Here is a 13,185-nt window from a genome sequence, read left to right as displayed (position 1 = left end):
TCTTACCTTTTATTGCTGATAACAATTACAGCAACAATAACAACAAAATTAATTATATACAACAGAGGCAGGGAAATGGCAAAGGAGGTGATTGGACTGCTCGATAACAAGGGAGTACTACAGGAACATAAGGAGATTGCAGAGAAGCTGAATGAATTCTTTCCATCAGTCTTCACTGCAGAAGTCATAGGGCAGATTGCTGTGCCCGTACTGATATTTTCAGGGAGTCTGAAGGACTGAGGCAAATAGTGGTGACAAGAGATGACTTTCTAGACCTTTCTAGCGGGGACACATTTTAAGACCTTTCAAGACTTTCAAGACCTTTCTAGTGGGGACACATTGAAAACAAACAAATCATTGGATCCAGATGTTATTCATTTAAGAGCTCTTAGAGAACTCAAATGTGAAATTATTCCTCTGTGAAATTATTCCTCTATTCTTCCAAATGTGAAATTATTCCTTTAAGCCTGTCCTATGATTAGCCTGTGTATCAGAGGACTGAAAAATGGTGAGTGTAATTGGAATTGGAAAAGCTGCAGAAAGAACAACTACAATGTTCAAGGTGCTGGAGCATCTCCCCTATGAGGGAAGGTTACAACAGCTGGGATTGTTTAGCTTGGAAAAGGTAAGGGGTTAACATGATAGAGGTGTAGAAAATTATGCATGGTGTGGAGAAAGTGGATAGGACCACGATTTTCTCCTTCTCTCATAATACTAGAACTTGGCATCATCCCATGAACCTCAATGGCAAGAGATTTAGGACAGATAAAAGAAAGTACTTCTACACACACCACTGGGGTTGTATGGATTTGGTTAAACCCATTTTGTCTGTTTCACAGATCGTCAGGTGCGTTTCGTTCCATCATCCACTCATTGATGGAACCGGATTTTTTTAAAGCAGAATTTCGTTCTACTTGCACTAATGTGCAACAACACTAATTTACAGGTGCACATTAGTGCTAATGTATACTTGAGCAAATGCACTAAGCTGCATTAGTTGGTGCACATTAGTGTGGTTGCACTATAGTTCCTGGAACACTTCAGATCGCTTAACGCCTATTCTGGGTAAATTGGTGGGAAGTTTTATTAAAGTTAAAATTATCAAGCATACAAAAGGACAAGTCCTGTCGAAGAAGTATCAGCATGGCTTTGGCAAAGGTAAGGCCTGTCTCACTAACCTTTTAGTTGCAGTTTCTCTGACATCCCTACCTACCACACGCCTCTACCTGCCTTTGGTCTTTACTATGTGACTGATTCTCCAGCTATTACTCCAGAAAAGGGCATTCAATGCAGCCCCCTCCTCACTGATATTTCTGCTCTCCCTATTGGCCCTGTACCCAGGCTTCCCTCCATCATTGTCAAAGCCAGTTTCTCAGGACTGTTCCTACAAATTTGTAGGAGGGTGTGGAGCTAGTCCCACAAAGTCTGTGAATGCCCCTCTTCCTCTTCTGACATCTGTCTTGGGGCTGGAGGTTGGTACAAGCATCCTTCCTAATTGGCCAGTGTAGGAAAACGGATTTCAGTGTCCAGAAGGAGCATCTAATCCAGATGTCCTTTCCCATAATCCAGAGGATGTGAAACCCAAATGAGAGGGAGGAACTCACTCCCCATATAGTGAACCTCCAGAGGGTGCTTTCCTCACTTTTCAGTCTAAACACTGAGTCTGCCACCTCCTTATCTTGATGCTCATTTCTGACTGCAAATATTTTACTCCCTGGAGTATATCCTGGGAATGGGATCACAGGAAAGGCAGGAGAGAACATGTTCCAAGACACTGACCTGCTCGGAGTTCCCTTCCTGAAGTCACATCTGAACTGTTCGGAACTTTGATTCACTGCAAGCTTGCCTCAAAAGCACATGATGGGTTTTTAATGGGGAGCGGGGTCATTTCAGCAGCAAATCTACTTATGAGTAAGTGAACCAGCCTACCAGCTGCGCCATTTCTTCGCCTTGAAATGGATTCAATGGTGCAGAGCAGAGGAAATGGTGCCATGGGCCATACTGATGACCCCAAGGGGATAAGGTCCAAGGCTGTGTATGTCCCATGTTGACCAGCTCAGCCCTAATCCCTGATGAACATTGATTCTATCTCGCTAGTCAGAGATGAAGAAAATGAACTCTGCACCTACTCAGGAGCAGTTTACTCTTCATAGATCTCATTGCTTAGTCCCTGCCATGGAAAATAGTTACCTGTTTTGAGGCTCGATGAGACGAGGTAGACATTAAACCCTCAGTTTGTTAAGGTTCATTACATTTTCTTGTATATGATTTAACATTACTCGTTTAGTAGATCATGAGAATACTCTGGACATAATATATCTTCATTTCAGCAAAGCATTTGACAACGTTTCTCATGATATCCTTGTTGACAAGATGGTAAAATGTGCGTTGGACAATGCTACAATTAGGTGGATCCATAGCTGTTTCAGCTATTAATTAGCACTCAGCTAATTGTCCACTTGATGGCTTGGAATGGCTTGTTTCTCCCTCAGTCCCTCTCCATCCTCGCGGCCACTGCTGGCACATATCCCAGGGGCCTTTGCAACAGAAATCCTTGTTTCCTCATTCCCTGCATCAGCACCCTTTCTGCACATGGTCCACTGGGGTTGCTGGCGCGTGAGGGAAACTCCCCCCTTCCTGCATCAGATCACCAACGGGATTTAAGTTTCTGAGCCCTTATGAATGCGGGAACACGTCTGCATTTTTTCCCCTGGGCTCTTATGCAAGTGCACACGACTGCAAGACCGTTGTCCGCTATTGAGCCCAGCATAGCCATATCCGCCTCTTGTCGGTGTCCTTTTCAGTTTCATCCTCCACTTCAGCACTTCCCAAATAAAACTCATCCTGCTCACACTCCTGCATGATATCGCAGAGAATGTAAATTTCTGAGCCCTTATGAATGTGGGAACGTGATTGCAATTATCCCCCACCCCCGTGTCTTGAGCAAGTGCGCAAGACCGCCTGACCACTGTTTAGCTAAGTTAAATATCCCCCTCTTTGAAAATCCTTGTCAACTTCATCCTGCACTTGGGTGTTTCCCTTGCAAGCAAACAACTGGTTTTTTTTAAAGGCTGCTTCACATTCTACTGAAGTAATAACACCTGCCTCTACTTCATGCTTGTTGCTTCCCTCTGCTAGTCTCCGTTGCTAGCTAACATATGGGTTACAGAGCACTGAGCGGGATTGTTAAACATACACAAATGTCAAGGTAAGAAGTAAAACTGAGGGGGAAATTGCAGACATTTCAAGGCAGAGCAGTAAAACTAAGAGGAAAATTGTGCAAACGTCATGGCAGAGCAGTAAGGGGGAATTTGTGCAAATTTCCTAGCAGTGGACATTACCTCCTGCACACTTGCACAGGACTGGAAAAAATTGCAAACGGGTTTGGGGCACACTCCAGTTCCTTTCTTCTGTGAAAAAAAGAATTAAAAATCCGTCCTGAGGCAGAGGGTGCTGAGAAGGGAGGAGGGAGAATGGCGGCAGCACTAGTGAGATCATGAGGAATGGCAGGGGATTTTGCCACTCTTGCCAGCTGGTTCTCAAGCCATTCCTGACAACCCACGATAAAGTCACCTGCTGGGTTCAGATGTCACAAATCCACCCTGAGAACAAGGCGCCCTACTACAAGGCATGGGTTCTCAGGGAGGCCTGTTTGCAGAAAACAACCCATGACAAAAAACGCTCTGGTCCAGAGGCTTTGCAAAGAAACTCAGTCAACTGCAGAGCTCCAATTAAAGTTCATTTATTAAAGAGCTAAAACAAATACAGGTTCAAAAATGAGATGCTGCTTTTAAATGAAATTAAACACACATTTTACTAGCTAGCACTCACTTAACATAAAACCTAAAATCCTTCTAACAACTCACATATAAGAGCAGCTTACAGGCAGAGCCTGTTTCTATGAGTAGAACAGAAGAGTAAAAAAACCTGGTGTTCCTCTGAGCTATCAAGAATGGGCAGCTAGAGTAATTACAGGCAGCCCTGGCCCCTTATCACAAATAGATTGTCCTCCCCTTTCACAATCAACACCACAGAGAATCAAAGCTTCAGGCTATCACTTAATTTTGCTAAAGAATAGCCTTTCTACAAACACAGATTCACGGAAGCTCTCAGACTGCCACAGCCTCCAAGTGACTAATCTTTGACCTCCAAACTGAGAAGACGAACCAGAGGGTCATGAAGTTGCCAACACTTTGCCCATCAACCTCATGGCCAAACTTGCCTCGCAGTGACACCCCTCCCTTAGCCTCCTATGTTGGCTTCCAAGAGTGGATACTCTGGAGGAGCATCTGAGCCCCATCCCTGACTTTGCCCACTTTGCCTTGTGATGCTCCCAAGTGTCTCTCAAGTCATGCCCCTCCTCCTCCTCCTCCTCCTTGGAAACTTGAGTTCTCACAGTGGAGGGAGGAGGCAGCGACTTGGCCTGGGCCCTCTGTTTGTCAATGCCTTGGGACTCTGGGGAAAGTTCCTCCCGCAGGCTTTGATCTAGCTGTTCCAACTCTGATTCAGAACTGGAGCTGTCAGACAGCTCAGGGGGCTTGGACTCATCCCTCTGGACCATCAAAACAGAACGTAAGAACATCAGAAGAGCCAAGCTGGATTAGACAAAGGGTCCATCTAGTCTAGCATTCTGTTCACACAGTAGCCAACCAGCTGCCCAAGGGAAACCCACAAGCAGGACACGAGTGCAACAGCACCCTCCCACGCATGTTCTCCAGCAACTGGTATACATAGGCATACTGCCCCGATACTGGAGGTAGCATAGAGCCATGAGGACTAGCAGCCTTCTCCTCCAGGCATATGTCCATCCAGTTCCCTTTTAAAGTCCTCCAAAGTGGTGGCCATCAGTACATCTTGTGGAAGTGACTTCTCTAGCTTCGCTATATGCTGTGTGAAGTACTAACAGAGAAAAACTATTCTCCAAAATCACGCTATTTTATGGAAAACGCCCAGAGAGAGGGGGAAAACAAAGTTCAAATGAAAATAGGAGCTGGAGTTTATCAGGGTCCACCCTCCTGCCCCGTATTTGTTGAATGAACATTTTGGACATATTGATGACTCATGTAAGGGGGTGGGGAGGGAGGAAATGGGAGGAGGCTGGCCTTCTGACAAAGTTCCTTGTTAGCTCTAGAAAATATCCACTTCTGCACATAAGCACCAGTGATGTGGGTTCTCCAGAACATTCTGCATTGAAATGTGGTCCAGGAGATTTTCCACTGCTCTAACCCAATTTAGATCTGATGTACCTATGTCAGTGGTGGGCAACTTACGGCCCTGAGGACATTTTGTCCGAAAATTCCCACCAGCCCTAGCCGGCATAGCCAATAGTGAGGGGTGATGGGAGTTGTAGTCCAAAATGTCTGGAAGGCCATGTTGCCTGCCCCAACCTATGTTTATTAGCAATATTTAGACCTATCTGTCTATATTCAGTCAACAAAATGGAAACATTATTCTATCTTACTTTTATGTCCTGTATAATCATGAAGATTTTTCCCAATAGTCCAAAATAGTTGAACTGAGTTTTTGTTTGGGAATGCAGGGGGGGATCAAGACAAAGGCTGCAAGCCAATGCACACTTCATACTGTTTTTCCTCATATGGATTCCAGGCCGATTTAAAGAGGAAACATTATAAGGCACTTTCCCACCCAGATTTACCAAACGTATAAGTGGGAGAAAGTACTTTATTAATTACTGGGCAGTATCCAACCGGGTCTTTCTGTTATCAGAAATGACACTGCAGTAGTGGAAACCATGTTCCAAACTATGCGCAAGAGAAGAATCCAACTAAAGTTAGGTTTGCACAAGTGCGGTTCTGCAAGCAGTTGTGCATCACACTTACGCAATCTGTGTGCGACTGGGTTATTGGTTACTGCATTTTATTATTATTTATTATTACACTTATATTCATTGAATCATAGTAGGGTTGGAAGGGGCCTATAGGACTATTGAGTCCTACCCCCTGCTCAATGCAGGAATCCAAGTCAAAGCATCCCTGACAGATGCTGTCCCGCCTCGTCTTGAATGCCTCCAGTGTGGGAGAGCCCACCACCTCCCTAGGGAATCGGTTCCATTGTCATGTTGCTCTAACCGTCAGGACGTTTTTCCTGATGTTCAGCCGGAATCTGGCTCCCTGTCACTTGAGCCCATTATTCTGTGTCCTGCACTCTGGGATGATCGAGAAGAGACCCTGGCCTTCCTCTCTGTGACAGCCTTTCAAGCCCTTGAAGAGCGCTATCCTATCCCCCCTCAGTCTTCTCTTCTCAAGGCTAAACATATTCCACCTTTTTCCCTCTTGCAAGGAACCCAAGGTGGCTTACATGGTCCTCCTCTGCTCCATTTTATCCTCACCACAACCCTGTGAGGTAGGTTAGGCTGAGAGTCAGTGACTGCCCCAAAGCCACCCAAGTGAGCTTCATGGCCGAGTGGGGATTAGAACCTGGATCTCCCGTGGCCCAGCCCAACACTACACCACACCGGCTCTCACCACACTGGCAGATAACGCTGGTTGCACATTCCATTTGCACAACCCATCATGTAACTGGTTGCCCAAGCATAATGGACAACCCCTTGCGCAACAGAAAGATGCCGGGGAGCTCTGCTGGCACTATTTGAGTTTCTGGAATGACACTGTCGGATACTACCCTCCGGTAACTCAGAGGCATACACCTTTCTCCACTTATGCCCATCTCATTTACTCAGGACACACACTGATCTGACTTGCTCAGTGGAGGGGCAAGCGAAGGGCAAACAGACAAGTGGACCAAATGGCTCATCAGGGAGAGCCAGGCAAAGCACGCAAAATCAGACGCTTATATACACAGGAAGCAAGCCTCAAGGAGAAGTGGCTGATCAGCCTGCCAGCAGCCTCTTCCTGCTTCCTTTTATATGGGTGGCTGGGAGGCTGGAGCCAAAGAGCGCAGCCCAGAGCCAAAGAGCGCAGCCCGGAGCCAAAGAGCGCAGCCTGGAGCCAAAGCACCAGAGGCCTCAGCCAACCTTGCATTCAAAAGGCCGAGGAGCAATTCTGGACAAAGACTAGATGAAGAAGCAGCCGAACTCACATCATTTAAACAAACATCATTGCAAAAAGCTGGCAGCATAGACTTAAAAAATGCTCTCAGTGCAAGAGTTTGACTGAAAAACCCACTCCCAATATAGTGATACGTTTCAAAATGAAGTCACATTGGTTTACAAAAATATGCCCTGTACACACCTTTGTGGCAGTTTGGCCTCACAGAGTCACCAGTGGGAGTCAACGTTTATTAGTCACAGGTGAGCAGTGGGTTCCTCAGTAACAAGACAGGTAAGACTTCCTGCAACATGCTGGTTCCAGCTGAATGTCATGTTGACAGAAGTTTCTAGCGCAGTTTGAACGGTTAAACAGTGGGTCCCTTGTGTGTGACTTCTGTATTGCTTGTTAAGGTTCAACTGGGAAAAAGAACCCACTCCCCCAAATATTTAGATAACTGAGTTTGAATCTTTCAAAAGGGTTGCATTCCATTTGAAGATCTTCCCACATTTCACTCATTGCTAGGATCTGCATGCTTTCCCACTGCATGTACTCTCTGATGCGATTTAAGACTCCTGCTATGACGGAAGTTCATTCCACACTCTAAGCATTTGTATGGATTCTCCCCTGTGTGAATTCGTTGATGCGATTTAAGGTGTGTGCTGTGACTGAAACTCTTCCCACACTCTGAACATTGGTAGGGCTTCTCTCCTGTGTGAATTCTTTGATGTATTTTAAAGTGTGTGCTGTGGCCAAAACTCTTTCCACACTCTGAGCATGTATAGGGCTTCTCCCCTGTGTGAATTCTTTGATGTCTTTTAAGGGGTGCGCTGTGACTGAAGCTCTTTCCACACTCTGAGCACGTATACGGCTTCTCCCCTGTGTGAATTCTTTGATGTCTTTTAAGGGGTGCACTTTGACTGAAGCTCTTTCCGCACTCTGAGCATGTATATGGCTTCTCCCCTGTGTGAATTCTTTGATGCACTTTAAGGATTCTGCTATCACTGAAGCTTTTTCCACACTCTGAACATTTATAAGGCTTCTCCCCAGTATGGGTTCTTTGATGTCTTTTAAGGAGCGTACTCTGATTGAAGCTCTTTCCACACTCTGAGCATTTATATGGCTTCTCGCCAGTATGGATTCTATGATGTAACTGAAGGTCTGACATGCGCCGGAACTGCTTTCCACACTCAGAACATTTATGTGGCTTCTCCCCTGTGTGGATTCTTTGATGCATTTTAAGGTGTGTGCTCCGACTAAAGCACTTTCCACATTCTAAACATTTACAGGGCTCCTCCCCTGTGTGGATTCTTTTATGCGCATTAAAATGTGAACTGTGACGGAAACTCTGTCCACACTCTAAGCATTTATAGGGCTTCTCTCCTGTGTGGATTCGTTGATGTGATTTAAGATCTGTGTTGCGATTGAAGCTCTTTCCACATTCAGTGCATTTATACGGCTTCTCGCCAGTATGAATTCTTTGATGCGACTGGACGTCTGACTTGCGACTAAATTGCCTTCCACACACTGAGCATTGATAGGGCTTCTCCCCTGTGTGAATTCTTTGATGTCTTTTAAAGTGTGTGCTCTGACTGAAGCTCTTTCCACACACTGAGCATTTATAGGGCTTTTCACCCGTGTGAATTCTTTGATGTGCATTGAAGTGTGAGCTCTGACTGAAACTTTTTCCACACACTGAGCATGTATAGGGCTTCACTCCAGTGTGGATTCTTTGATGTGCACTAAAGTGTGAGCTGTGACTGAAACTCTTTTTACACTCTGAGCATTTATAGGGCTTCTGCCCTGTGTGAATTCTTTGATGTGATTTAAGATATGTGCTCTGAGAGAAGCTTTTTCCACACACTGAACATTTATAGGGCTTCTCCCCTGTGTGTACTCTTTGATGCAAGTTAAGATCTGACTTGGAACTGAATTGCTTTCCACACTCAGAGCATTTATAGGGCTTCTCCTCTTTGTGATTTATTTGATGCCTTTTAAGGTTCGAGCTCCAGCAGAAGCTTTTTCCACATTCTAAACATTTATAGGGCTTCTCCCCTGTGTGGGTTCTTTGATGAAAGGTAAGGCTTATGCTATGACTGAAACTCTTTCCGCACTCCAAGCATTTATATGGCTTCTCACCTGTATGAATTCTTTGATGCCATTTAAAGCTTATGGTATGACTGAAACTCTTTCCACACTCAGGACATTTATAGGGCTTTTCCCCTGTGTGAATTCTCTGATGGGATTTAAGGTACGGGCGGTGACAAAAGGTTTTTCCACACTCTAAACATTTATAGGGCTTCTCACCTGTGTGAATTATATGATGCCATTTAAGCCTTCTACTATCACTGAAGCTTTTTCCACACACAGAGCATGTAAAGGGCTTCTCCCCTGTGTGAATCCTTTGATGCAATTTAAGGTCCGAGCCGCGTCTGAATTGCTTTCCGCACTCAGAGCACTTATAGGGCTTTTCCCCTGTGTGAATTATTTGATGTCTTTTAAGGTTTGAGTGCCAGTTAAAGCTTTTTCCACACTCTGAACATTTATAGTTCCTCTCCCATGTGTGGCTTCTTTGATATACGGCAAGACTTATGCTATGACCGAATGGCTTTGCATATGCCGAGCCTATATATGTTTTCTCTGCCGTATGAATTTTTTGATGTACTTTGAGGACTGTGCTCCGACAGAAGCTCTTTCCACATTCTGAGCATTTATATGGCTTTTCACCAGTATGAATTCGTTTATGTGAACGAAGATCTGACCTGCGACTGAAGCTCTTTCCACACTCGCAGCATTTGTATGGCTTCTCCCCTGTGTGAATCCTTTGATGCGTTTTAAGGTATGTGCTCCGACCGAAGCTCTTTCCACACTCTGAACAGTTATAAGGCTTCTGCCCTGTGTGAATTCTTTGATGCGACTTAAGGTATGAGTTCTGATGGAAGCTCTTTCCGCACACTAAACATGTGTAGGGCTTCTCCCCTGTGTGGATTCTCCGATGCGAATTAAGATCTGATTTGCAGCGGAATTGCTTACCACACTCCGAGCATTTATAGGGCTTCTCCCCTGTATGAATTCTTTGATGTCTTTTAAGGTTTGAGTTCCAGCAGAAGCTTTTTCCACACTCCAGACATTTATAGGCCTTCTCCCCTACAGGATTTCTTTGATATAAGGCAAGGCTTATGGTATGACTAAACAGGTTTTCACTCTCCCAGCATTTATATATTTTATCTCCTATGTGATGTTCAGTAAGATAACTCTGCTGACTTACGCTTTTTCCACACCCAGAGCATATCAGCAGCGTCTCCCTGTTACTGTGAATGTTTACTTTGCTTTCTTCACAACATTCTTCTACCATTGGAATTACAAGTAATTCAGCCTCTTCAAAAGAAATGGCCTTGTTCTCCCATGATGGTTTTTCTTCTGTTTTCATTCTCTGCTCCTCACCCTCTTCATTACTCCCCCTCTCATCACCTGAAGAGATCAAAAGAAAAAAAAAATTGATCAAGGAAGAACAGATCCGCAATCCAGGGGAATAACCTCAATAAACTGTTATTTGGACTTAACAGAGAAGAAAATGATTGGAGGGGGATGGGAGATTTTCTAGGTGCTGGGGCATCATTTTGTGTGTGCATTTTCCCAGTGTTCTGGGGCAACTTCACGCAACTGAGCCGATTAAGAAGGTAAGATCTATAAATACAGTGCACCAATGCTGAGGAGTACACCGGTCCCAGGGCACTGCAAGAAAGAAGACAGATGGGGCGCACCTCTCTGGCACACCCATTTGGTGCGAACATCAGCAGAGGGCGCAGATCGTTTGACTGCTGCTTAATTTTTTTTTTTTTTTTTTACCATCAACCTAGCACTTGATCTGTGAAGAAAGGAAAGGAAGGAAAAAGTACAGAAAGTGGTAAACTTTAAAAGAAGAAATAAAGAGGGAAAGAGATGAAGTGTTAGGATTCCTTTTGCCCCTACTGCAAACTTCAAATGCCAAATCAAACACAGACAAGAAGGCTTCAATCCATGGCTTTCAATCCATTGCCTCAATGGGTCATACAGATGCAAATTCTCAGTGACTCTCAGTCTACAAAGGAAATGCCTTCAAGGGGATCAAAAGAAAGTCACCCACCGTTCGAAGAAAAGGCGGGCTCAGTATCCTAACCTAAGGGGTGGGGTGGGGGAGATCTCCCTCTCTCTCGTGAGGCCTCTAGGCGCAGCTGTTCACGCCAGGCCAGTCGGGCACACTGCCTAAGCTCCACCCCAGCCATCTCTCTCTTGGCTCTGCGCCTGGTGTCTAAGAATTCAGGCTCTCCAAGCCCTGCCTCTCCCTGTTTGCTATCTCTCATGGGGTGTGTGTGTGTGTGTGTGTGTGTGTGTGTGTGTGAAGAGGGGCCTTCTCCAACCAGCTGGGCATTTGAAACCTGAGGAGTTTGCCTATTCATGTCTGGACAAGCTTGGGAAACTTCCTCTCCCATGTTTTGCGGTTCTTCTTCAGAAACTGAACTACTCTGCCACTCCCTGCACTCAGAGGCAACCCTGACATGAAGAGACTCCCAAGGGAGACTCAGGTATTCGTAAGTATTGTTGTGAACTGCCCAGAGAGCATCAGCCATTGGGCGATACAGAAATGTAATAAATAAATAAAATAAACAAATGACAGTCAAGGTTTGGATTGATATAATTTAGATGGAATGTGAGAACTGCGTGTGTGTATGGGGTGGGGGGAATTATATAGGGTGAGAAGGAATGGATGTATGGGATTAACAGTGCAATCCTATACATGTCTACTCAAAACTAAGCCCTACTGAATCTATTAGGGCTTACTCCCTGGAAAGTGGGTATGGGATCGCATCGTAAGTTATGTAAAGGTTAAAGGAGAGAATGAATAAAAGGTAGTAAAAGGGAAAATGAGTGTTACAATTCTATTTTACAACAGCAAATATGCAGCTAGGATTTGCTCAACAATTTGAGATAGGATTGACAAATCAGAGCCAGTGTGATGTAAGTGGTGAGTGTGTTTTGGACTGGGAGCCAGGAGATTCGGGTTCTAGTCCCCACTCAGCCGTGGAAGTGCACTGGGTGACTTTGGGCCAGTCACAGACTCTCAGCCCAACCCACTTCACAGGGCTGTTGCCCTGTGGAGGAAAAGGAGCATAATGCAAGCCGCCTTGGGTTCCTTGCAAGAGGAAAAAAGGCGGGATATGAATGCAATAAATTAATGCAATAAATAAAATTTATTTATTTCATTTCTATACACAATAAAACAATATAAAATATATAAAACATTAAAACCAAAGTATAACAATGCAACCAGAATAAAACCAGAATAAAATCTAGCAGCTGTGCAAGGATTTAAAATACAGTTTTAAAACAGCAAAGCTAAAAGTCTAGAAGGTTAAAATGCTAATAACTGGAAGAGACAAAGAAGGAATTAGGAAGTAAGATGACCTCAACAGAAAAAAATAATTATAAAGCTTTGAAGAGAAATATGAGTTAATATGAGTTTGGGGACAGAATCCTGGAAACTCCCCACCCATTTTAACAAAGCAGAAAATCCCTGAAGGGGCATTAATCCTTACAATCCCAGAAGCGGCATTAATCCTTAAAATCCCCAAAGGGGCATTAATTCTTTGCACTGGTTTCAGTCTGGATCAACAGGGCTGGCACCAGCCCCTGTCATCCTCATCCTGAACCAGGGCTCCAATTCTGGATCTAGCTGCCGTTTTAATTTCCCACAATGCCCCTCCACTGCACCACGAGGGGGCACTGCGGGGACTTAAAATGGCAGCTCCCAGCCATCTGGCAATGCTTGGAGGCTGCAGGCAGGAGGAAGGTGCCCAGCAAAGGGCACTTTGCCCACACCTCTCTTAAACTTGGAACTGGCCCCACTGAAGGTTTCAGCCTTCCTTCCTATGAAGGACTAGGAAGGAGGGAGACACTGTGGGCTAGATGTGAACTTGCCACTAGAAGAGGGAAACCCACCCTGGATGAATTAAAATACAATGAAAAGCATCCCCCGGCTGTGCTGGGAGCCATCCCTGAACCCAGAATCCATCCCTTACTTCCCACCACGTACCTAAGCAGCTACCAGCTGATCCCTCTCTGTCTGCTGAATCCTGGACAAATGTATCTTCCCCTTCTTCCAGCCAGGAGATGAGGCCAGGCTTGGGAGCTAGGTTGG

The 13,185-nt window shown here is 45.0% G+C and overlaps 2 protein-coding genes across 5 annotated transcripts in view; one reads left to right on the top strand and one right to left on the bottom strand.

Annotated features, from left to right (window-relative positions):
* Positions 1–13,185, bottom strand: part of LOC146356487 (uncharacterized) — a 44,549-nt gene that overhangs the window by 10,785 nt on the left and 20,579 nt on the right. For 2 of the 4 annotated variants that reach the window (XM_084841119.1, XM_084841121.1), the window contains 2 exons: positions 13,081–13,176; positions 198–10,478 (listed from right to left, as the gene is read on the bottom strand). In XM_084841119.1, the coding sequence (XP_084697245.1) occupies positions 7,519–10,478; positions 13,081–13,176 (3,056 nt within the window). In that variant the 3' untranslated portion in view covers positions 198–7,518. Of the gene's footprint in view, positions 1–196; positions 10,479–13,080; positions 13,177–13,185 lie in introns of those variants that run through there. The other 2 variants (XR_014788655.1, XM_084841122.1) reach the window with 2 other exon arrangements.
* Positions 1–13,185, top strand: part of LOC146356488 (major histocompatibility complex class I-related protein 1-like) — a 29,601-nt gene that overhangs the window by 7,702 nt on the left and 8,714 nt on the right. The gene's annotated exons all lie outside the window — the stretch shown is intronic.

The sequence above is a fragment of the Heloderma suspectum genome, chromosome 2 (assembly GCF_057233095.1).
Source record: "Heloderma suspectum isolate Gila_16-S chromosome 2, 16-S_ref, whole genome shotgun sequence".
Lineage (NCBI taxonomy): Eukaryota > Metazoa > Chordata > Lepidosauria > Squamata > Helodermatidae > Heloderma > Heloderma suspectum.
This window is presented reverse-complemented; position numbering and strand designations above follow the sequence as displayed.